Raw genomic sequence first — 27,046 nt, 5'->3', positions numbered from 1 at the left:
ATTCCACCATTGTTGCCGCGTAATTTGAAACACGGCGCAGAGCCAAAGTTTTAACTGTTGAAAACTGTCGTAACAAATATTATTTCTAATTAAAATAATTTTTACAACTTCTCACTGCACACGACGGCATTGTTATTAAAATTGTCGCCCTTATTATGCACAATACAAAGCATACACTTCACATACGATCAGGATCAGGTTATGAGGGGTTATGGGATGGGACCCCTGAAATACAGGCACACTGGAACGCATACGCTTGTATTCGAAGGTAATTCGGCGAGCGCGCAACTGTCTCATTTAGAGTCCCTCTAGTAAGAGTCCGGCCAACACCCGGAAGGGACGCCATATTAAGGGCTTGTTTGGCGCCACCATGACATTGCGCGAGACTCGGTCGAGTCTCGCGCCAAGTACAGGCTACCCGCCGTACAGGGCTTAACGCTACCCACACTACACAATGCGAATCTCTCCCATATACGTATTCACACACCCCATTCTATTCCGGAAAGAGCCCATAATATGGCGGAGCCAATCACTAACAAGTCCCACCGTTGGCCCGACTCTTACTAGAGGGACTTTAATTCACCTCGTGTAGGAGGTTGTCCTTTTGGTAATAGTTAGCACTACTAATTATTTATGATAATTAAATTGTAAATATTATATACCAAGTATAACATTTTTACTATCAAACTAAGTAAAAAAACACAACAAATATAATTAAAAAATTCAGCATATAAAACTATATTTTTGTGTTTTGTACATATTCAAATTACCCTAAAAGCAAAACTATTTTTTTCATGATTTCGCTATTCTTTTATCACATAAAAGTAGGACTAACTACGTCTATTATTTACATAGTACCCTCGATTTTTAAATTCATCATTTAAAAAGTCTGGAGCAATTCACAATAGTTAAATCAGTATGATCTGTATTAAATTTTTGCAATCATTTCTGGATTTCTGTAAAATTTTATGCATTAAATAACAATTGTGATGAGTGATTTAAAATCACTTTTTACTGCGGTCAAGTCCACCAATTCCAAATTCGTAAAACTTTGTAAAAACGATAACAAAATATGTAGCAGTCTTCGAAATAAAATATATGTGCCATTATTTCAGGATACGCTATGTTGGCTCAGTCCTCCCCGTGCGCACTGCTTTATCTCAGCTGAAATTTTTTCAGAGACTGTACAGTGTGTGATACAGACAGCCTACTACACTCACCTGTGCCCTTGCTATCTTTCTCTGCTCGTCCCCATCACTGCCATACGCGTTCCAGCATATTTATAGTTCAGTGGGACCCACAAAACCTAATTACCTAATCAATCTATCGCGAAACGCGAATTACATGAAGACTGAAGGAATTCGATTGGAGGCAGCCGTTGTTATGATGTAGTGCGCGCGTGCGCAGTAAGAGGAACTGACGTTACGAACGAAGAGAGAGACTTATTTCTGTCGCAACATGTTGGGGCCACTTTCCACTCATTGCTAGAGTAGGCTATTCCCCTTCCAGGAGTATAAATTCTATGTCCAGACTTGTATCCAAGACCGTGGCCGCCACCAGTCGCCATCTTTTTCTATCAGTCGAGGATTTTTCCTATGCTTGTGCGTAGTTCATGCTATATGTCAATGGGAGAAACGAAGAAAATTATGATTGTAATATTTGGGTCTTGTTATATAGCACATAAATCTACTGCATCATAAGTCAAATGTTATATTTGGTTTTTAGATATATCAGCTATATCGAATAGCTTAAAGAAAGGGGGGAATCGATCGATTTCATTGGCTGATATAGGTTATGATTTCATTTTCATGTGGGTTTACAGCGCGACGTAGTGTCGATGCATGCGAAGCGTAAAGTTTTATTGTTTTATGAGCAATGCTGATCTGTGTTCGGCGAGCATTTTGTAAGAATGGTTGAGGATTGCTGAAAATTGACGGAGTGGAATTGTGAAAACAATCTACATGTAGTTGCGGCCGCGCTAGTGGAGTGGCGCAGTGCTTTGAGAAACATTGTATACTGGCGAATGTCACAATACAACGATAGACGACCATTATAGTTACGTTTCTGAATTTTTACGAATGACAGTGCTCTCCGGCATTATTACGGTAGTAAAGTTGTTCGCAGGGTGGTTTTGCGGACCAGGCCAAGTAAGCCAAGTGGCGTTCCACAGTGAGCAGGTGTTCCTGACGTCACGAAATAGTGTTAATGCTCATTTTTTTGCAAAATGTGGCTGTATTAATAAAGAATCCTTCGTAACAAAATTGAGATCATTATCGTGATACAAAAATACCAATCGGAGGGTGTGGTGCGCGTCACGATTTTCAAAATTTCTCAAAAGCTGCTATTTATCCCTTGAACAAACATGTTAAAAGGCAAACCTCATCATCACGTTGACAGCAGCATTGTTGCCGTAAAGAGCAAGGTAAGTTAGTATCTCTTTTGATGTTGCAGGATGGTTTAAATGGTTTACAATAATAAATTTATTTCAAACAATATGATTGTTAATAGTTTGACGCTGATTTTATAAGATTCTCCATCAATCGTAATGAATCCATAAGCTACGAAGACTTCAGGAAGCTTTTGGCAGAGAAACATGATATTGGTCAGGATTTGAATTTTCTGATTTGGTATACCGATCCAACCGATGGAGATTTACTTCCAATTAATAATGACAACAATTTAGCACGAGCATTACTTGCTGCAAAACCTCTTCTTAGAATTTTTATACAGAGAAAAGGTAAGAATTTTCTGACTATGCATTTATTTCATTCTATAAAATATTGCAGTTTTTATATATTTTTTTTTGTAAAATCCATAAATAGATTATTTAATAGTAAGTAATCTTTGATTAGTTTACTCTTAATATCACATGTTGTATAATCAATATTTCTGATATCTTTTTTTGCTTTGTTACAAATATCTGATTAAAACCTAATGATCTTTAGTTAAAATACTTCATATGTATTTCTTTGATATAATTAATAGATGTTTATTAGTTTATATTATACATGGTTCAGTTAAGATTTCATAAAAGACTAAAGTTTTTAACCTCTACTCTTTTGCATATGATATTTTATCTTTTCTTTGTTGCTGTTCAATTATGAAAAATCTCATTTAGTTAATAATGACTTGCTTAAGACTGCATAGTTAAATTTCAATGTTGTTATGCAGACTGGTGTACATTATTGTAACTAATACATTATCAAAACATTAATATTATAAAATGTTAGATATTGAATTTGTAATTAATTGATGAATTAGTTACTACTCTTTACAAAATGATGACATATATTAACCATGATATGAAAATTATATAAAAAGTTGAACCCAATTTAATTTTATTCTGATGCGATTGATAAAGGATTTCATATTATAAGCAATAAAAAATTTAATAATTTAACTGAAATTAGATACAACTTTTAAAAGACAACCTGAAGGATTGTAATTGTTAAAAAGATCAGAACAATAATTGTAATTCATTAATGATATTTGTCCTCTAAAATGGATGATAATTGTAAACATCAATTTCTTAATATTTTGGTTTCGTAATAGTATAAGTGTGAATGGCAACAAATAACTAGATATCACATAAATCTATAACTTAATTCTAAAGACATCTAAAAATTCTCTTGAATTAAAAAACTTTTAGACATTATAGGTTGTCCAAGTATGGGTTATTGAGAATTTCTGTGCCAATAGAAAATAGTTTGCCCATTTACTTTGCTTAGTAGAAACACTCTTAGGTGATGCAATATTTCTGAATAAATCTATCACAAGGATTTTGACATTTATGTACAAATGAAGCACTACTAGCGGTGTTTTCAAAAACCTTACTCCAGATAAATTTGGCAGATAAATTTGGATTTTTTTATCAACGTTATTATGAGAAAGATTGAACGATACCAGGGTACACTCTACTGAAGTTTTTGATCGTACTTCAGCATTCATTGAGAGGGAATGGAGTAAGTTATTTGTGTAGTTGAGTTATTATATAGACGAGGCTGAACAAGAGAAAACTCCAATTGCCATTTAATTTATTAAACAAAATGAAAGCCCTCCGGTAAAATGCCTTTTTCTGTCGATCCGCATTTTTTTTGAATTATTACTTAGAAAACAAAATTTAACTGAATCTCGAAAGTGACAGCCTACGAATCTGTCATGGCGATCCGATAATGCCTTTGCTCTAGTCAACACTTATCATACTGTTGCATAAAACCACCTACGAAAATAAAAAAAAGGACCGGCAGGGAACGTTTTACACATATCAACTTTATATCATATCACTGGCATTTGCTCTCGTACGGCCAATTACGAGATTTTTGGTGCAAAGTTTTCTCGTTTCCAGCCTTTTTCGTGGGACAACTAAACCACACAAATCTCATCATATGTCTCTTAACTATGTTGGAGATTAAGGTTGGAGTTTGAAATTATAAACACGATTAAGATTATGATTAGGTTGGGATTGAGACCAGAAATGACAGTACAGAAGCATAATGTATTATTAAATAATATTACCGTCTAAATCATTTTTTAATGTTTGTAATAATAATCTAATAATAGTTTTCTATAAAGCTGAGATTAAAACGGAGAATGGGAAATTGCTGATGCTGATTGCAACTAGGGTTCCATCCTAATTTTGATCTCAATTGTCATTGGTACTGAAAACAGAAATTTATATTTTTTTGAATTTCTTTGAGTACAAGTAAAATAATTTAGAGTAAGCAAATTTAAGTGAAATAATATTAGAGGAATGATTTAATGAGGCAATCTCCATTAATATAAACGATTTCAGAGTACATAACTTTAGATCATTATTTTGTACTAAATAGTATACATTTATAGCTTATGCTATGCACTTCCACATATGACATATTTATTATTTTATTGACAATGTCATATTTTATTAATGCTTACAAAAGTATATTTGTAAACTGGAGATACTTGTTACATATATTCGCTGTATTACCTTATAATGAACTACAGATATTTCCCCAGAAAACGCAAACATTTTTGATTGACTATATATAATTTTTAGATTGCAAATTTTTGTTCATTTGGTATAGTAACGAAGAAAATATTATTTTTGATATTCTATTAAAATGAATATTCTTGTAACGAGAAGCTAAAAGGTGATCCTCGACTAATGTAATAGAAGTATGAGTTAATCTATCAGTGAGTTGATCAAGAACTAAATGTGTGTTTGTCTTTATCTACATGGTAGCCTCAGCAGCATTAATGGCGTCCCAGGAAAAAGTTAGGGGAAGCACGGCTAAGGGAGAGTGGGGCGGCCAGTAACGGAGAGAGAGTAGCTTTTTCCATCGGCTTGGGACATAATTTCTGTCACGAGTCGGAGGAGTTCCCTCGTTCTTAGCCACGTCTCACTCACGCGCTATTGTCTGCGTCAACGAGTCTCTCATTCAAAACAATCAGCTCTCTCGCTTCTATCAATACCTCAACTCCGGCAAAGGTGTTGCGCCGATACAGGCTATGAGTCGAAGCAAGACGTTCTTATATGCAGGGTGAAAGCGCGTAAGCCACTTATACGCGATACGGGGACTTGCTGCGTCACCACTAACAATGAGGGAGATGGCCTTATAGGGGACCGTTGCTAAGAGCGAGGGAGACGCTCTTATACAGGACTCCTCCGATTCGTGACAAAAATGGTGTTGCAAGTCAGTGGAACACACTACTTCCTCTACGTTCGGGCCTGGCTTGCCTCTTCACTGCGAACCTCCCACTCTTACTTCACCCCTTTTCCCTTTTAAAATAATATTGTTAAACAAAATTTACTACTATTGTATAATTGCTGCAGTACCACTTTTTAAAAGTAATTTATAATAGAACGACACTAATTTACGGTAGATGTTATATTTTTAGTCACCTTAGTATTGTATGTGACCATCATGAACCATTTTTGACCATATTCAATACCTATGAATGAAGACTATGGCTAAAAATGGGGCAAACCCACTTTAATCATCACAAATAAATTTTTAGGCAATTAGCTACTGAAAAATTTCATTCAAAATTTCATTTAGGGTATACTTTCGTAATTAAATGAAAAATGTAATAAATGAATAGTATCAAAAATGAGTAAAAGCTTTGCCAAGTGTAGTCAAAAGTAGTACATTGGCTACAGGCGGTACGTCTACCCAATATATTTATAGTTGTATTTTTTTTCAAATATAGTATATGTATGTTAAACCTCGTACATTAAACGAAGAAATTATAATTTCAATTTAATTTATTTCAATATAAGACGTTCCGTTTAAAGTGCCTATTTAATTAAATCTACAAAAATTGTCGTTTTGAAAATATAGCACGGAAAAAATATGCTCTCTGAGAAATTATCCATTTCTATTACTAATACTAAGCATTATTATTGCTACTATCAAGCAAATCAATTGCACGCAGTTTACTGGTCATGACTAACGTATTCACAGTTTATATATAGACAGGCCATCATAACTTATTCAAATAAGGTCTTCACTGTCGACTTATTAAGAATCAACGGTGTTCCATGAGTTTCTATTCAGTTGCTTCACTTTGTTCATTTAACGCTTCCTGCATATTAATCAGTAAGACTACGTAGCTATATGCTTTTAATATTATGCTTCTATTGGAGTAATATTTATTTTTTTTGTTTTAAAGGGGACGGTTTGGAGGACATGAATGGTTATGCGACAGTTAAGCCAAAAAATTTAATATCAAGTATTTTAGGCGGAACTCCTGGAAAACCAAAATCACTCGCTATATCAAATCCTCACGACTTTAGGCAGGTTAGTATGAGTTTTTTTTTTAATTACCATTTATAGTAAATCACATCTCTCGTATGAAAATTTTTATTGGAATCTACGAAACTGGGAAATGAATATTTCCAGTATAAAATTAATATGCCAAAGCCACTAAAAAAAAATATTGAAATAAAAATAAGTAGTAGAAATAATAAACTAGTTAGGTAACTGTAAGTTAAGTTTTGAATATGACTCTCACCCGACAGTCATATCCAAAATTTTAGTCCAGAAAAGAACAGAAATATTCAATATCTGTGATAATACTGCAGTAAACTATCCTTTGAAAAATACATTTAGAATTACTGAATAACATGGATAAATTATGAAGATTTAAATTAATTCTAATTTGCTTTTAATATTCGTTAAAGTAAGTTCGAAATGGATATACTTTCAAATCGTACAGTTCACTTTTTTCACACATATTGAAATATCCGTTTGATCTGCAGGGACTTTTAGGCTAGAAATACTCAACATTCGCAAATGTTACTGTTCCATGTATTTCCATGCTCATGATTTTTTCTGCAAATTTTAACCCGAATGGTTGAGCGGTTCGCCCAAATATTTGGTTACGCAAATTCGACACAGTTTTTTTTATATTGTGCTGTATTGAAACCGGAAGTACTCAATATTTGTAAGAATTGCTATTCAATTTGTAATCGAAACTTGATATTTGCTGTAAATGGTAACCTGATTGGTTCAGTAGTTCATTCGGAACTTTGTTTTGCACGAGAATTTGAGCGTGCACGTTGACAACAGCAAATTATCCTAGAACTGACATACGTTGCATTGAAATCGGAAGTGCTGACATTTGCAAATGTTGCGGTTCCATCGATGTACGGAACTTGATATCCCGTATAAGTTCGGAGTCTTATCCATAATCCTTTCTTTCTATATTGAATTTATAAGACATTCTCACATGTTCCATGCAGTCATGCCTAAAAATTATTACCTTATTATCTTCTTTTTTTTTGTTAAATTAGGTTTCAGCGATAATTGACGTGGATATTTTACCAGAAACATGCCGTCGCGTACGTTTATTGAAGCATGGATCAGATAAGCCTTTAGGATTTTACATTAAGGATGGTGAAAGCTACCGACCACTGCCACCCTCGGCTGGTGGCGGCATCGAGAAGGTTCCAGGCGTATTTATTAGTAGACTTGTTCCTGGCGGCCTGGCTGAAAGCACGGGCCTCCTAGCAGTGAACGACGAGGTTCTTGAAGTTAATGGAATTGAAGTTGCTGGAAAAACACTCGATCAGGTAAGAATCACTATTGTAATATTTGTTGATAAAGAACGTTAAACAGTTCTAACGTCATTAAAAGTAAACAATAGATATATTTATTTGCACTACTCAATATAATTACAGGTTACTGATATGATGATCGCCAACTCGTCGAATCTAATAATAACAGTGAAGCCTGCAAATCAACGAGCAGCATTGGCAGCACCACGACGTGGTTCCTTCTCCCGCAACAGTCAATTATCATCGGGAAGTCACCAGTCAACGCAAAGTGCTGCAACTGGCAGTGACGCAGATGATGATGCGGATGAGATCGTCGATTTGACAGGTGTCACGTTGCACGATGATGCATCCACATCAGCAGGGCATCACTTGCACCACCACCATCATCACCACCACCACAATCATTTTAGTCGCGATCAAGGCGTTTTACATCTCTAATCATAATGATTTAAAAGAATGCTCCCGTTAATCTGATTCAAAAGAATGCACCACGTCGAAAGGAGATGTTAGGATAATCGTTGATAATAAGAAATTATACCTTTGGGTCGAGTGACCTCCTTTACATTTCATTTCTTTTTGTTTTTCTTATGTAAGGGAGAAAATCTCAGAAAAATTTTGAGATTTAGTGTTGATCCCCATCGTTTCTTTCGATGCATTTATAGCATTTAGATTTTCGTATTATGCACGCGAGTTAAAACAATACCTAAGAGAATAGTGCCTTCGAATATTTCGTATAAACTGAATTCGAATATACATCCTAGGCATAATGTTTGGATTTGTAATTGAAATTTGAAAGCAGAAGAAATCGTATACTTAATATCCCAGTGCGTTCCAAGTAAGCTGGTGCTTCCATGGTACCTTCACGTAATCTGCACTACGATATTGAAAGGGAAGAGTAGAATTTTTTAAGAAATTTCGATACTGGGAAACCTGGTATTATGCGCCAAACTACCTTTACCATTTATGGTGCATTGTATGGAACATGTTTTCAATGTAGGAAAAACACAATAAGCGTGGGAAGTGTAGCAGGAAATTTGTCTTGTAGTGTAGCAGCAGGATAATCGTCGTAAACTTGGACCACTAGAGGGAATTTGTATTCAGCACAATTAAAACGTTTACCTACGGAAAGTGGCGACGATTTTACTGACGAATTTTAGGATAATACATAGATAATAGTAATTATTATTCATTGATATAGTTTTCATATTTATAAAGCAGAGAAGAAAATAGCAATACGAATAATGACGTTTAATCCAAGTATTAATGAAAGGCAGCAAAATATCGAAGGAATTAAACAAATACTAAGTAGTACTTAATTAAAAAAAGAGAAAGTGTACTTAAAATGCAGCGATTATATGAAAGACGATCATGTATATATTTTTATTACAATTGGTGTTTAGAGTTATCTTTGATACATCAAGAAGATTACACGATCGATTTTCATAACAGCTATTTGTTATTTGCAGCTCAGATGACTATTTCTTATATTATAATGAAAAAAAAAGTTTATCAAACATTCGATTCATGAACTTTCTAATCCAGTCATGGAATTGGCTGAATTTAATAATGGCGAATTGTATATAATCCAGTGGACGTACTTCAATAGTGTTATACTTGCGAGCGACCTTCATTGAAAATAATTGTACATAATAATAGTTATTAATGAACTCGATGAATAGGGAAGGGAGTTGAGTACCTTAACTGTAATCTGATTCAATTGTTACGGAGACATATAAAGATCGAGTGGCCTTATTCAATCATTCCAAATATTTCTTGTATGAAAATATTGAATATTCCTTTTATAATACATTCACTCTATCACGCACGCCTATTCGTGTATTATCTGTTTTTTACACTGCATATTTGGAGCGTTGAAGTTTTCGAATTTTAAACTCATTTTTATGAATGTTACTTGTTGTCTTATTGAGTCGTAGGTGTTGTACTGTATTTTAAAAATTGTAGTCCTAAGATAAATTTCAGTATTTCTTCCGTATATACTTATTGTTCTGCAGATCATGAAATATTTCCTTCGTATTCCTTTCCTTTCTTAAATTCAATGAATCAAATGTTATTGCATACATTCCATTCTCAAATTCACACTGCAGATATACTATTGTGAATTTCAAATTAGCAAACATTCATTTACATCTAACCGTTCTTAAATTTAGGCTTATCTGAACATCTTTGAGATCAAGTCAAAAAAGTAATCTCGTTTAAAGAATTCATCATACATTCACTTATTTAATATTTGCGGAATTCAATGTATGTAAATAAAGGAACTATGTTAATGCTACCTATATTACCGCTATTTTTATCATATTGACATTATTTCTACTCCCACAATTAAAATTGTTTAAATTCTTCACTACACGTTGCATACATGTGGAATTATGAACATTGAATAATGGGGAAGTGATGAAATGAAAGAAGAAAAATATAGTTCAAATGACAAAGTTTAAATTGGGTATAAAAAATTATTTGTTGTTATCGATGACGTATGCATATAAACGTACTGTAACATTTCATTTTTAAAGAAGGCCTAACTTAAACTTGTCTCGTCACATTAACATATTAGTCTTCAAGGTGGAAAAGGAAAGCAGGAATTCTAAAATACAACAGATAATCTTTACTTAAAAGTCAATTTTTAATTGACTTTGTACGAATTCAAGGATTCCAATTGCAGTAAAAGGATGACAATAAAATGAATGATATATTTATCTAGATAGGAAAACAATTTTTTAATTGCAAAGCAATATAATAACGTATCATAAAGGTACCGACTACTTGTACCAATGTAGGTCTTTTTAACTGTGGTTTATAACAAAACAAAATATTTTATTAAAACATTTTCAAAAACTGCTGCTTGCTAATGTTTCATACCCACGCCAGAGAACTTAGCACATTACGAAGATAACTCAAATTTTGACTGTCGCCTCACGTTACTATGGGATTCAAACAGACATGGCGAAAAATAACAAAATCTGATCCCAACTGCCAGCCATAAATATTCCAATAAGTTTTAAACTCTCTGAATCACACGAGCAAAGGAAGTGACAAACCAAAACACATGTTAGGACCATATAGGAAAAGAATTGCAGCGGGCTGTGAGAATGTCATACGTGGAGCATGGACCACGAATTTTTTTGGCTGGCGGTGCTGGAAACGAAACATTAACCTATGGAGATTGTGTATTTCCAAAAAAACGATTGGAGGGCCGCTTAAAGGTGTATGATTCGTGCGCGGATGTCAGAGCCTGGTGTACAAATCCGCTAGAAAATTCCCGCTATTTTCGTGAACTCGCAGAAAACAGCCCTGCAGTCTGTATAACTCTGATAATTTCCACAAAACTGTAATATTTTATTGTAAAATGTTAAATCTATGTTTAACAGATAGGAAAAATCGTACCGTTTGACGTAGTTATTGACAACTTGATTGCTCTAAGTACTCAGGCGCAAAATGAACTCGCCGACTGTCGACGAGAGTTAGCGAAGTATAAGGCACTCAAACTTACTATAGCACAGCTGAAAGAATTGCAAGATAATGATAGTGTTGGTTTAAAGTCTCCATTTCCATATTTTTATAGATTTTTATATATTTTTAATGCAAAGACATGTATATTTCAGAATGAAACGCCGGTTCATGATATTCCAAGGAATGATGAATCAAATTCTATTGCAAAGAGGTGGTACTTGACCGTACTTGTCAATTGATCAATTGCGTAATTTTTTTTAATTTTAAAGGAAAAACGAAGAGGATAATCAATATATTCAGAGCTCGTGTCAGACCTTTCCTTTGACGAAGACTCTGAAAAAGTGTGTTTCTACTCAGTATGACAATGATATGTTCGGATTTGATTCTAAAGCAATGAAAGAGGCCGCTCGTGAAGAAGTTTCACAAAATGAGTCTTCTTATGAAACAAACAGCAATCCCGATGGAGGTAACGAAATATATTATATAAAAATAGATTAATTCGTAAAAAAGATAAAAAGTAAGTAGGAATATAAGTTAAAGTGTACGATATCTTTGGCAGAAAATGACTCTGCTGCTGTTACGTTTTCTTTTGATAAGTTACCAGCAACGAATAGATACTGTGCGAAAGAATCATATGATGCAAAGGAAAAAAAGATGGACAATAATTCATTTGATAAAGTGAAATTAAGCAAACCCGTCGATAACTTATCCATCTCGGAGAGCTATGAAGTATCTGTTAGCGGCGATGAAATAAACAGTGAAATTTCTTCAACATCTTCGTCTGATTCCGAAACGGAAGATGAGATCCCAAACACAATCATCAAAAACGAAGCTGAGATAATCGTGTTAAAGAATCAACTTGAAGTAAAGAATATGCGATGATAAATAAATTAGACGTAGCTTTAAAAAAGTCTTGGACATATTATTATAAATAATTTGTTTGGTCCAGGTCAAGGAATATGAATTGGAGGACGAAAGGGTGAAAAAGAAAGATTTGCAAACAGCTCTGAAGATGAAAGAAGATCATCTCAATATGTTGCTGCAAGACTTTAATGTATATAAATGATAGAATGCTATTCTACATTATAACATTTAGAAAAGTAATAATTAATTTACTATATGTTTTACAGCAACTGCAAGGAATGGGTGATCAACAAAATCATAAACTGGAAGATCTAAGGAAGGAAGTAAGTTACATTTCAAAGCTTAATGTAAGACGTATGTGAGTCATATTGCGGGACCGATATTCCAGATGTATATTCGCGACCGCTTGATACAACGATTAAAGGAAGATCTAAGGAAAGAGCAATTGGCACACTCGAACAAAGCTGAGGAATTACAGTTCCGATGGGAGGAAAACGAAAAAATTCGTAAACAGAATGAATATCTTAGAGTTAGTACTATTTGGTTATGATCACATACATATATGTACCATCATTTTATGTCGCATCCACGAACCCCATGTGGGGTCGCATTATATCCCAACTTTTGTTTTCGCATATAACTTTCGTTCTAATTATAATTTTTGACTTTAATATATGTAAAATTGAAATGTCAGACTCTCAAATCGATCTACTTATCTCGGACTTATTGTCGTTTTAACTTGGTCTGGGGTCATTCTGCACTCCCGATGGTGCCCAACGAGTTAATAAAAAACATCAAATTTTATCCTACGGAATAAATCGAACTAAAATGCAACAAGTACATGTAGTAATATATTGTTTTTGCAGCGAAAAGTTGAAGAAATGGAAAAATTGGCTAAAGAAGCTGAGGAATGTGACAAGGCACTGAAAAAGCTAAGAGCGTCTTTGCAAGAGCTTGATGATTTACGAATAAAAAATCAAGACCTAGAACGACAGCTGCATGATCAAGAAGAGGAGATACAGAAGCTGGTTCGATTAGTAGAAAAAAGTTCTCAAGCAAACGAAGCACGTCAGGTATATTTTATCTTGTTCAAAGAAGTCGAAAATTTGTATCATTCTCTATGCCGCGATATTAATTAAAATTTCCTCGCATGACTGATGTCGAAGATAGAAGGGGCAGGGGGATGCTGAAATATTTTAAGACCAATAGAATCCACAGATTGGAGAATATGTTTAAAAATATTTATCTCCCGAGTCGAAAATTTAGCACCGGTTTAAATCTATTTATTCTACACTAGTACATTGAGGCTGATATTAAGATTATGGAATAGGGAAACTCGATTGAGTTAACCAGTTGAATCTCAAGATCCTATTTTCGAGGTACAGATATTAGACCCATTTCTGGTGTCCAGTGTAGATCCTAACTTATGATCTATAAACGAGCAGAATCCTCAGGTTAAGATTCGGTTTTGGCTGTTCACTTTAAAATCTGTGTTTACGCGCTCTCGTAAAATCCAGCATTGGCCTCAGAGTTCTATCAGTGGGATCTCCTAGGGTGAAATTGATATTACATTTCAGTCGGCAATCCCGAAGAACAAAGGAATTGGATGTTATATGGGCTCAAACCGGTGCTAGATTTTCGATTCAGTCTACTGCTTGAAGCATATATCCAAGTGGTAAGTAACAAGCAGTGTGTCTTATTGCAGAAACTTCCAGGAACGAAGAATTGCCGTCATTGGAAATATAACTTCCGCAGCGTTTAACCGTTTTAAATTGTAGTAGACGAATCTTTGCGCGAAACAACATTGTGTGCTGCACTGTTTCCATAACGTTCTATAACGACGCCATAAAAATAAAAAATGTAAAACATTAATTGACCGTTATCGATACTTTCAGTTGTAATCCTTTGGTCTCCAAGAAACAGGAGTTTTGTGTGATTAGTCGAATCACCGATAGGAAAAAAAATATGATCCATTTATGCGCAGGAAAAGCCGATATTTCAGATACACGTATTATAGATAAACAGTTATTCCTCGTAATCAGGTGAAGATGAGGGACGCTCTGGCAGACTTGAAGGCCGAGATTGAGAGAAAGAACAATAAGATTGTTCAGTGCGAAAAGGAGCTGGCTGTCATGCAGCTAGAAGTTAGCGGCCTCACTGACAAGCTTAACGGCGGTTTGAATAACATGGACGAACTTGAGACAATGGGAGCAGTGCAACAGTACAAGAGAGAATTAAAAGATTTAATCCAGGACATTAAAGAAGTTTTGATCGGACTTCAAAGTTCTAAGTGCCAGAAACAATATTTGAGAACTAATCAGTCTGAACCTTCTCACGGATTTGACAATGAGCACAATCATCATAGAGATGGTTAATACATTTTTCAACAATTATACATTTGTTGTAGCTTTTATTTTTTCTTCTAAGAATTCAATAGATTACTGGATTGACAATTTCAAAGGTGTAGATTTTAAAGGTGAGCTATCCCCCTCGAGAATAAGAAAACGAATGCTTGCACGTGAAGACTTGGACGAATTAGAAAGACAGCGGGAAACATGTGAATCTGTAAAAAATATAGTAGAAGAAAGCAACGTTTTATCTATGAACAAAAAGATGGATATTACGTCTAAATCAAAGGAAATAATTGATCGTTTAAACAATGCATTGCTCGACCTAGACGATTGGAAGTTTGAAAAGGTGATGAGCATTGTCTATAATTATAAATTACACTGTATTATATATACACATTTATTTTTTAGTAAGTATAGTGGACACTGATCTGTAAATTGATGAGATTCTCTAGCCATAATAAGTAGATAAAATTGAAAAGAAAAACTTTTTCAATACTATAAATATTATAGAAACGCATGGAGTGCACGATCGAACAGTTGAACACAGAGAAAGCGATATTAAGTGAAGCAAAAGGTAACAAAGAAGGACTGGAAGCAGTGATAGTGAAGAAAGTTTCTTATTCTCTTCAGGAAATAAAAAACCTTATGAAGAAGTTGAAATCGTATAAAAATGAACGTGACACTATGTATCAGCAGATTATTGAATCGAAAGACGCTCTGAGGGATGCTGAAGAAGCCGCTAATATTCAGGACGATGGTATCTACTAATAATCCCAATTCATTAAAAGTTATATGTTGACATTATTACATAACATAAATGTACCGACAGGTGTCAAGATCTTGAAACAACGTGTCTGTGAGGTACAAAAAAAATATAAAATACAATGCTCGGAATACTTACGTCAGATAGAAAATTTGGAATTTCAGCTAAAGGAAACCCAAAAGGATACGACGCATGCGGAGGTTGCAAAACTGACTGAGCAATTACGAGAAACTTTAAGAAAAACTTCAGACGATAATAAAGTTGATCGTGCACTTGCTATTCACGTTAAAAAGTCTATTGATAAAATAAATTATATATCTGCCGCACTCAAAGGTATTATACAAGTTGCTACAGTCTGTACCCTTTTACTCGAATTATTACGGAATTAATAAAATTCGGTTTTTCCAGGCGCCGGAGATGAATGTACAGAAATTGCCAGGGAGATCGTTAAACAGCAAGACGAGATTATTGTGAGGAATACTGAAATTGACAAATTAAATTTGCAGATAGCGAATTTTTCAAAATATGCAAATGAACACGATGAAAAAATACAGCGACTCGAATTACGACTCGATGAAATAAATAAGGAAGTTAAATCTAAAAAACTTGAAGTCTGCGATCTGGCACAACAACTTAAGAGATATAAGTGTAGCGTAGGTGAATTGAATGAGCACTGCACGTCTCTTAGAAACCAAGTTAATGACTTAACAGAACAAAATATCAGACTTTCGACTTACTGTCAAAAAAAGGATGAAATACTTCAAATCAAAGATGGTGAAATTGTTATGCTTCTTGAAGAAATACAACGCACAAAATCGCCAAGCAGCGATGATATCAATGCATTGGAAAAGAAGATTAATGAAATGGAGCAAAAGTTAGCGATTTGACATAAAAATAATGCTTGTCGATATTGATTAACATAATATTTTATCATACTTTTCTGTAATGTAGATCAATGCCGTTGCGAAAAATGAATGAAAATCTTACGCAACTAGTAACAGACTCAACTGGAATTCTTACGGAACGTAATCAATATATATTCAAATTGTTAAAGCAGGTTGACGATTACGCGAGAGAGATAAGTTTTAAAGAAAGTGATTATAAGGAAAAGATAGAGGCGAAAAATTTGGAAATAGAGCTCTTGAAAAAGACGATATCAAGCCTGGAGGAAAATTACACAACTGTTCAACAAGAAATAGAAAAGCTTAATAATAAAGATGCTATTTTTAAGAAGGAAACTGAGAAAATTGATCAAATATTTAATCTGCAAAAAGAAATTTCTAAATTTAATGGCAGTAAACGAAAATTGGTAGAAAAGTTAAGTAAACAGAAAGCGAATCAGCTGGAATATGAAAAATCGAATGAAAAGTTAGAAAGAGAATTGAAAGACATGCATGAAAAAAATGTAGAATTGGAACATAAATTAATGAATTTGAAAAATGTGAATAAGTCCGACTTCTTAAATGTCCTTAAGAGTGATTCTGTCGAAAAGCAAGAATCTATTACTTCATGTACCTTATATAATAAGATATTGAGTGATAAAAGTCAATTTGACGTACGAATATTACAAGATTCCAATATAAATGATCGATCCGGTGATAACATGAGCCCCAGATTTCAAGGAAGTCATTGGGTACGTTTCTATTTAGAATAATAAAATCATTAACTTACTCGATTATATCAGAAGCAGGTCACAATTTGCTTTGCTCTATTCAAGCCATAAGTTTTCTTACATTTAATATAAAATACTTAATTATGATTCCGGTGAAAAAGGAAGCTTTAAGGTGTCTTTGCTTTAGATAAAGTCTAACTTTAAAAAGGAGGAGTTACAAGTTTCCAAGGTTGCAATTAATCCCATTATGCACATATATTCATAGATATTATGTTAAAACGATTAAGTAAGATTTTAAATTGTGAGTTTAAAAATAATTCTAACTAAAACTTGTACATAGTACTATTTACGGATGAACCTTAAACTTATAAAAGTGAAATATTTAAAATATTGCCTGTATAGATTGAAATCAGAATGTTCCACTTTTATGATACAATTTTACAGATATACGAACAAGAGACACGAATAACGGAGACAATCCGAATGAGTAAAAATTTGAAAAATGAATTGCATCAACGTGTAAAAGAATTGCAGTACTTCAAGAATAAAATAAGAAAAATGGAAGAACAGAAGATTTACAAGTCAACGTGTAATATTTCCCAACAAACAGAGTCAGAAAACGACCCACAAGAGGATGGTATTTTAACTGATAAATTGAGTTCTGACACGCATATCAAGTCGGAAATAAAGATTCTTATGGAACACGTGAAATCTCTTACTAAGGAAAAAGAAGAGCTCACTGCTGAACTTAATGTATGTAACTCATTACAGCTCATCGTTATAATTAAATTATGTAACCACAAAAAGTCATAGTAGCGTTGTAATATTTGATGTTTTAAATTTACTGTGGCGAATCAGGCTACGACCATGAAATATAATAGTTCGCTAAAGTCCCTTCAACAAAAGTACGACTGCATCATAAATTCGATTGTTAAAAAACATAACGAAAGTATTAAACGAATGACAAGGGATCATGACGAAATTATAAAGGATTTTGAAAATCCATTTGACCCTGATTCGTGGCTCAAAGTGCGTATACAGTTACTATAATAATTACAATGTCATGTGTAAACAGTGTTAAATTGCCATATTTCTTATACTACAGTCACTAAATCAGAAAGAGATGGTGGAATTACACAATCGAATATGCTCTTCCGCGTCCTGTTTTATTGCTGACAAGAATTCAACGTCAAGTATAAAACGAGAGCAGGAAAAGTTGGACGATATTAATGAAAAACATCTGTTAAATAGAAGAATTAGTGAGCTTGAAAATGAAATTTCGCAAAAGCAGCAGAAAGGTCTCCTTGACTCAGTGTATATATAAAGGTCATTCTGATAACAAATGATTTTTCACAATGTTCCACTCTGTTACACAGTTTATGAATTGGAATTAATAATTCAACAAGAGCAAAGGAAGTCACAAAAATTGGCGAAAGCTATGGTTGCTGAACAGGAGATAATTTTCGATTTACAAAAACGCCTCTCAATTTTTAGTCAAAATCAATTTCAACATCATTCACGAGATCCGAGTAAAATATTCCATAAAACGCCAAACATCTGTGAGGTAGATAGGGACGCCCCCTGTGAAGAATTATTGTCCAATGTACAACGGACGCATAACGTTGGGTAATTCATTTTGGTAGAAAAATTATACCTCGTCAATGGCGAATATCAATTATTTTATTATATGTGCATTTATTGCAGAAGAATATCAGACTTGCAGAGAAAAACTGCAACGATTAAGGATGAAATTGTGAGTATATATTTTTCTTCGTCTTCAGTTTTATTTATAACACATGTAAGTTTTAAAGGTCCAAGTAAATCCAAAATATTTTATAACGCATATAAATAATGTTTTTTTTTTCCTAATAAGATATACGAGTACGACAACAATAATTTGAAACGTTCATCACTCTATATATTCCTTTTTGTGAAACATACATATGTGTTAACCCTCTGGGAACTAATAAGTTTCCTGAACCTCTCAGGACTACCAAGGTGGTATACAAGGTGGTATACAACTCCATTTGGTTTTCTGCTGTTATTTCGTATCTAACCAATGAGTCTTAACTTTATTGTTGTATATCGATGGAAACGTTAGACTCTAAGTAATCTATTTCTCTTAAAAAAATGAGAACAAAGAGGTTTGTCGTGAGATACAACCGCGTGAACCATGCTTTCTCATGTTATACATTTCCGTTGCAAACAAATTATATTCGCGGGCACGCAACTTTTAAATTGGCAGTGCTCGACATTTGTGAATGTTATTATGCCATTTAGAATCTCGTTAATTTTTCCTGTAAATTTTATTGCGATTGATTAAGTGGTTCAAACCAAATTTTGAATATAGATTCTTAAAACGGGAAGAGCTAAACATCTACAGATATTACAATGCCATCTATTATACAGCCGAAAATCAATGTCTGATGTAAATTTCAAGCCGATCAATGCAATAATTCGCCCGGAATTTTTTATAAAAATTTTATGATAGTTAATTTATATGATCTTCGCATATGCGTCTTCTGAAACCGGGAAGCATTGGGCATCTGCTAATAAAACAGTGTCATCTATGTCCGGAACTAAATGTATCTTGTAAATTTTAATGTCGATGCGTTTGCGGTTTGCCTGGAGCTTTAGATATAACATTTTTGCAACGCTCTACGGAAAGTATACAGATTGTGCATCAACAAACAAGCACAAAATGGTTCATTCTTGATGATTCCGCACACTCTGAACTCATCAAGAATCGGCCATTTCGTGCTTCTTTTTGGTGCATATTCTGCGAACTTTCCGTACATTGTTGCAAAATAGTTATTTATGTATCTTGAGCGAACCTCGCTTCTTTTCGCCGCAGTGTGTATCGGTCGCTTCGCGGTCTCGGCTGCTCTCCCCCTCTCTCTACTGTAGACGCTCAGGCGAAAACAAGCGAGAGTTTCGCTCAAGTTACGTTAACAATTTTTCTGCGCGAGCGGCCGTATCGGGCGATCCTTTCTCCTTCTCCATTCTCCTTCTCCCCTCTTACACTCTCCTTCTCCTACATTGCTCCTCTCTGGCGCTGCTGTTGCCGCGTTGCAATGACAAAAGACTTCTCTCCTGCGCTGCAATAACTGCTATTTCGGTGCACTAGATAGAAAACGAACAAATCTAGCGTCATTGCAGCGCAGGAGCGGGAGAATGTTTTTTTTTTCCTAATAAGATATACGAGTACGACAACAATAATTTGAAACGTTCATCACTCTATATATTCCTTTTTGTGAAACATACATATGTGTTAACCCTCTGGGAACTAATAAGTTTCCTGAACCTCTCAGGACTACCAAGGTGGTATACAAGGTGGTATACAACTCCATTTGGTTTTCTGCTGTTATTTCGTATCTAACCAATGAGTCTTAACTTTATTGTTGTATATCGATGGAAACGTTAGACTCTAAGTAATCTATTTCTCTTAAAAAAATGAGAACAAAGAGGTTTGTCGTGAGATACAACCGCGTGAACCATGCTTTCTCATGTTATACATTTCCGTTGCAAACAAATTATATTCGCGGGCACGCAACTTTTAAATTGGCAGTGCTCGACATTTGTGAATGTTATTATGCCATTTAGAATCTCGTTAATTTTTCCTGTAAATTTTATTGCGATTGATTAAGTGGTTCAAACCAAATTTTGAATATAGATTCTTAAAACGGGAAGAGCTAAACATCTACAGATATTACAATGCCATCTATTATACAGCCGAAAATCAATGTCTGATGTAAATTTCAAGCCGATCAATGCAATAATTCGCCCGGAATTTTTTATAAAAATTTTATGATAGTTAATTTATATGATCTTCGCATATGCGTCTTCTGAAACCGGGAAGCATTGGGCATCTGCTAATAAAACAGTGTCATCTATGTCCGGAACTAAATGTATCTTGTAAATTTTAATGTCGATGCGTTTGCGGTTTGCCTGGAGCTTTAGATATAACATTTTTGCAACGCTCTACGGAAAGTATACAGATTGTGCATCAACAAACAAGCACAAAATGGTTCATTCTTGATGATTCCGCACACTCTGAACTCATCAAGAATCGGCCATTTCGTGCTTCTTTTTGGTGCATATTCTGCGAACTTTCCGTACATTGTTGCAAAATAGTTATTTATGTATCTTGAGCGAACCTCGCTTCTTTTCGCCGCAGTGTGTATCGGTCGCTTCGCGGTCTCGGCTGCTCTCCCCCTCTCTCTACTGTAGACGCTCAGGCGAAAACAAGCGAGAGTTTCGCTCAAGTTACGTTAACAATTTTTCTGCGCGAGCGGCCGTATCGGGCGATCCTTTCTCCTTCTCCATTCTCCTTCTCCCCTCTTACACTCTCCTTCTCCTACATTGCTCCTCTCTGGCGCTGCTGTTGCCGCGTTGCAATGACAAAAGACTTCTCTCCTGCGCTGCAATAACTGCTATTTCGGTGCACTAGATAGAAAACGAACAAATCTAGCGTCATTGCAGCGCAGGAGCGGGAGTCAATGGCTTTACACATTTACCCGACTCTGCACGATGTTCGCCCGATTACGGACGTGAGCGCAGAAAAATAGTATATGATACTCGTGCGGGTTGGTGATTCCTACTCGTGTGACGTTTGCCACGATTCTGACTTGTGTCACACTCGTCAGGAATCACCAACTTTCCACACTTGTATCATAATGTACTATTTGCTCACGGCTACACACACATACATACTGTGACGTGATTTTTCGATTCACGGTCACAAGGCAACTCCGGCTACCGATACAAATAACGTTCTTGCTTTCCGGCTCCCTTCGAGTCGTCACTCTGCTCAGAAGCTACGCTCTCGGGTTGATTCGTATAGTTATGCCAATACTCTCGGAAGATTTCGTTATTGTTTAGTTGAGGTCGAGGTGCTCGAATCTGCGGTGGGGAGATAGTATCGACGTACCGAGTTGCCCGGCAAAGGAGAGTACCTGACGGAGATGTCTCCATGGACCGGTAGAAGCCATTAATAATAAAATAATACATTTTCACGTTTTTGAAATGTTATAGAAACTCATCAGAAACCCAATAAAAGAATTTCATTGCAGTAATATAACATGGAACATTTAATATTATAACATTATACTTGTGCTATGTAACTGCCCGGGAAAAATGATTATACAGTAACGTCCAATTGAAGTGCAACACTTGAATTTTTTTACATATCTGTGAAAGTATGACGGATTTCGAAAAACCAAACATATATTTTTTAGAAAATTTCCTTCCCGTTCGAATGGTAAAGGTTTTATCCCGATCGGATACAAAATGGCCGAATGGCAGGGGTTGGAGTGAAAAAGTGCATTTTGGAACTTTTTGAAAAATTCGAGATCTAGTAGTTCCGGAAAAAACTTTATATTTCTAATTAGGGCACGAGAGAGAGCATTCTTCGGCATTAAAAAACCCCCCCATTGAACCCCTGTAGGATCACTCTAGGGGGAGTTACACCCCCTTGAAGTGAAAACACTTAAATTGCCATAACTTCCGAACGTGCCGGCTAATCTGGTCCAGTTTCTGTGTGATATCATCTTTAATGATACTGCAGATTCTCACAAAATTATTGTTCTCGGAGATGATCTGGTGACGCAGATCTCGAGATTTCGCAAGCGCACCCGAAGCTTCCCCGCCATTTTTCATTAGGAAAGGGGACTACTACCCTACCACGCGCGCCAAGCAATTGTCCCCCGAGCGCCTCGAGCGGAACTCGCAAAATTTAGGCGTTTTTTCAAATGGATAATTTAACCCCTTAGCGTACTCGTATTTAGATGTTTAAAAGCGCGTTTTAATCGTTGAAATCTCAGCTACAACGTGGATAAAAATGAAACTTCTATTTCATCGCTTTCCTAATGAAAAATGGCGGGGAAGCTTCGGGTGCGCTTGCGAAATCTCGAGATCTGCGTCACCAGATCATCTCCGAGAACAATAATTTTGTGAGAATCTGCAGTATCATTAAAGATGATATCACACAGAAACTGGACCAGATTAGCCGGCACGTTCGGAAGTTATGGCAATTTAAGTGTTTTCACTTCAAGGGGGTGTAACTCCCCCTAGAGTGATCCTACAGGGGTTCAATGGGGGGGTTTTTTAATGCCGAAGAATGCTCTCTCTCGTGCCCTAATTAGAAATATAAAGTTTTTTCCGGAACTACTAGATCTCGAATTTTTCAAAAAGTTCCAAAATGCACTTTTTCACTCCAACCCCTGCCATTCGGCCATTTTGTATCCGATCGGGATAAAACATTTACCATTCGAACGGGAAGAAAATTTCCTAAAAAATATGTCTTTGGTTTTTCGAAATCTGTGATACTTTCACAGTTATATAAAAAAATTCAAGTGTTGCACTTCAATTGGACGTTACTGTATATAATCGGATTCAAAATTCGTTTATACCATATCTAAAATTTAAAAAAAATGTTTGCAAATCGAAAAAATCACGTCTTGTCCATTATTAGAGATGTTCTTGGTCGTTGAAAACACACTGAGGTGTGTATGTACATACATACTTTCGTTAATCCCAGAGGGTTAACGCGTGTAACTTTTATATTTCTCAAAATTGTATATTTTTTAGAAATGACCGAGGTTTAAAATAAAATAAAGAAAATTTTCTATTTTATAGCGTGTTAACAACTTGCCTATTTTCAGTTTGACTGCCAGAGGAAGGATTTCATCCACCAATGCAGTATACATCACAAGTATGACTATAACAGCCATTAACACGTATATTTAATGCTAAATAACACAGTATGGCAACCCTATAAGTGTCGTAGTTGCATTTAGCAGAATTTTTGATTTTGTACTTACATAAGAGATGTCGGTGTTGAAATTATCCTTTATTTTTTCGACTGTGAGATCTAGGAGAATATAATGGTAACAAATTATAAACAACAAATTATGTGACCAATAACAGTTAATTGATTTTTTATATGTTTATTTTCGTAACATATAATTTATTTTTGAAACTCTTTTAATGTTAAATATTTGATTAGCTATCTGCTAGGATTTTATGATTCGTTTGTCTTCCCTCATTTTTTGAAATGTAGAACATACGTGTATACGCAGTTTGCAATAAATCGATGTGCTGTGTTCGATTTATTATACAATTGTTTCAATAATACTAAATGCCATTTATTGTAACGTGACAAATCGATCAATCTCTCAGTACTCCTGCATGTACTGAGAGCGTACTCGTTACAAACAAACAATAAGGACGCGTTGCTAGTGTCAACAATAGCCGATAGATGAAAAACATCTCCCGAAAGTTGATCTGCGGAAAATAATAGAAATAAAATCTGATAGAAGATTAGCACTTTTCGCTAATCAATCTAGCATTTTCATTAGTTAAATAATGCATTTCCAATCAAATTCAATATTCGAAATCTACAACATTAGAACTGTACAGCAAACGTGAGTAATAATAAAGTGAGCGTGATTTAAATCCGAAAGGATAACGCATATTAAAATCGTTATAAAGTGTTTGAGCTCGATTTATACCCTCTGAGATAGAGCATAGTAATTAAATAAAATCATCGTTAATAATTTTGTCGAAGGCTACGGAATACTAGCACTCGCTATTCCGCCGAGCCCGCCGTGTAGAGTAATATTATCAAAGTTCTGAAGAGAGCACTGCGATCTGCCTCAGAAACTTCAGTTGACGCCATATTGATTTCGATCTATTATCCTCGCCGTGATTAGTCAATTTGCACGAAGTGCCATAGCCAATAGATAGGCAGAGCGCCACTAGGGCTACCGTATTAACACAGGCGCATCCTCTCTTCCTCAAAGATAGGTTAGAGAGAGATAGAAATAGACAACAAATACAGGACGCTTCCCTGACAATCCTTTCCTACACTACCGACGTTTATATAGGACGATTGTAATTGACGCACATTGAAACTGTTATACCTGTCATAGATAATTTAATAAATTTTTGTTATTTTATTTTACCATTTAACCCTGTTTCGGCTAAGTTCTTAAAGACGCCAACCTCGAGCACTTACCTACATCCAATTTCGTACGCTCCTTATGAGCGTACGAAATTGCACTATCGATAAACGTTACAATATACAATTGAATACCGCGCCGTTTACGTGTTCCGTGTCGCGTTGCACTGTAGAATGGACTTACGTAGACATACGTCAAATTATTTGGTTCAGTTGTTCAATATACAGGGTGTTTCCTAAGTCCCGGACAAGAGACAACGGATACCGTTAGATCCGGCGTGAGAAAATAAAAATGTTGGCGTTAACAAAAATCAAAAATTTTAATTAGTTTATTAATTATTAAAGATTAAAGTGAGCCAACCATAAGCGCGTGAAAACTGGTAACTCCTCCTCAGTCTCCTCCCATTGGGGACAGCCAATCATTCATTTCCCCACAAAAAACATTGTGCATTATTCTTTTGTTTATTTCCGTTACTCTTTTGTTTATTTACGTTACTATATTTACGTATCCACCGGTCACTGTTTTTGTAGGGAAATAAATGATTGGCTGTCCCCAATGGGCGGAGACTGAGGAATTACCAGTTTTCACGCGCTTATGTTTGGCTTACTTTAATCTTTAATAATTAATAAACTAATTAAAATTTTGGATTTTTGTTAACGCCAACATTTTTATTTTCTCACGCCGGATCTAACGGTATCCGTTGTCTCTTGTCCGGGACTTAGGAAACACCCTGTATATTGAACAACTGAACCAAATAATTTGACGTATGTCTACGTAAGTCCATTCTACAGTGCAACGCGACACGGAACACGTAAACGGCGCGGTATTCAATTGTATATTTGCAAAATTCCATTGGAACTTCCAATTAAGAAGCGTTTACTAAATCTCTACGATTTTGGCTACGTCTCGGGCATAGCAACGATACGGAAAACGGTTGCTAGGGTCATTATGTATTTTACGGATCACGGAACGTGATGAGTAGCATCGAGCATGCCTCGCTCCGTGCACCGTAACGGCTTACGTGAAAAAAACAATTGCCCCGCCAATATTTTCATACGTAAAATGTCATTATCTGTCAATATGGCGAAATGTATAGACGATAAGTCATCGTGATTTTAAAAATGATGCTAAGAAGCCTTGACAAGTGGTTCGAGATTTCTTCCGAAATCGGAAGACTATGCAACATTCAATTGTCAGGTAGATAATCATACCGGGCATACACATTTGAATATATTTTACATTTCACACACATATATATGTATATACACACAGCTGCAAATGTGGAGAAACGATGGACCACGCTGCGCGACACTTTCAGCCGCGAGCACAGAAAGAGGACGGAGTATGTGCCACCGGGTTCGGCTCGAATTCCCGTCAGAGAATGGGAGCTATACCAGAGTATGGTTTTCCTGTTGCCGCATATTACTCATAGGCGGTACCGTACGTCTAATTAAATTATTCCATATTAAGTATTGGGCTATAGTAATTTTACTGATTTTTATCTGCAGGACCAAGAGCATATATCGACTGCCCTTGCAGCAAATTGTGATCGAATATGCTAGTCGGCACAGCAATGTTCCTCGGCGCATTGACTCCCCGAGCACTTCCAGTATCGCAGCGGATAATTCTAATGATCCTGATGATTTTATAAATCCTGGGAAGAATTTCGTACCAAATTTTGTTAACAGTTAAAGGGCCATAATGAAAAAGAAAAACAAATAGACATAGTTACATTTGTTTCTTTGAAGGGTACAGAATGTTCTAACCAATAATCGGATCACATATCCAGGAAAACTGATTTTATTATTTGGGTTTTGTGGAGTCTATTGTGGTGTACTTGGCGTGAGACAGTATCCAGTCTCTTAAGTCGTTTTAGTTATAACTTTGTTAACCAAAAAGAAGATTATTTCATGTTTAGTACACCCTCTATTCTATTTATTTAAAATGGAAGCATGTGTATGCCAATTGCCATTAGATGCCAATGAT

General features: G+C 35.3%; 2 protein-coding genes across 2 annotated transcripts; both read left to right on the top strand.

The window, feature by feature from the left end:
* The first annotated feature begins 1,573 nt into the window (after positions 1 to 1,573).
* LOC107271095 (partitioning defective protein 6) lies at positions 1,574 to 10,031 on the top strand. The gene is made up of 5 exons (XM_015746703.2): positions 1,574 to 2,422; positions 2,509 to 2,737; positions 6,652 to 6,779; positions 7,775 to 8,053; positions 8,162 to 10,031. The coding sequence occupies exons 1-5, from the start codon at positions 2,363 to 2,365 to the stop codon at positions 8,474 to 8,476; spliced, it is 1,011 nt and encodes a 336-aa protein (XP_015602189.1). The 5' UTR covers positions 1,574 to 2,362; the 3' UTR covers positions 8,477 to 10,031.
* A 433-nt stretch (positions 10,032 to 10,464) lies between these two features.
* On the top strand, positions 10,465 to 26,702 carry LOC107271070 (early endosome antigen 1). The gene is made up of 24 exons (XM_025088336.1): positions 10,465 to 11,355; positions 11,428 to 11,586; positions 11,662 to 11,720; positions 11,779 to 11,975; positions 12,069 to 12,373; positions 12,459 to 12,563; positions 12,640 to 12,696; positions 12,762 to 12,902; positions 13,240 to 13,446; positions 14,416 to 14,743; positions 14,835 to 15,070; positions 15,235 to 15,481; positions 15,554 to 15,585; positions 15,652 to 15,820; positions 15,896 to 16,361; positions 16,439 to 17,120; positions 17,544 to 17,852; positions 17,958 to 18,128; positions 18,205 to 18,397; positions 18,476 to 18,725; positions 18,804 to 18,852; positions 23,762 to 23,811; positions 26,333 to 26,500; positions 26,569 to 26,702. The coding sequence occupies exons 1-23, from the start codon at positions 11,149 to 11,151 to the stop codon at positions 26,490 to 26,492; spliced, it is 4,779 nt and encodes a 1,592-aa protein (XP_024944104.1). The 5' UTR covers positions 10,465 to 11,148; the 3' UTR covers positions 26,493 to 26,500; positions 26,569 to 26,702.
* Positions 26,703 to 27,046: the final 344 nt, after the last annotated feature.

The sequence above is a fragment of the Cephus cinctus genome, unplaced genomic scaffold, assembly GCF_000341935.2.
Source record: "Cephus cinctus unplaced genomic scaffold, Ccin1 Ccin1_scaffold0885, whole genome shotgun sequence".
In the NCBI taxonomy this organism is placed as follows: domain Eukaryota; kingdom Metazoa; phylum Arthropoda; class Insecta; order Hymenoptera; family Cephidae; genus Cephus; species Cephus cinctus.
The sequence above is the reverse complement of the archived record's forward strand: the minus strand, read 5'-3'. Positions and strand labels throughout refer to the sequence as shown.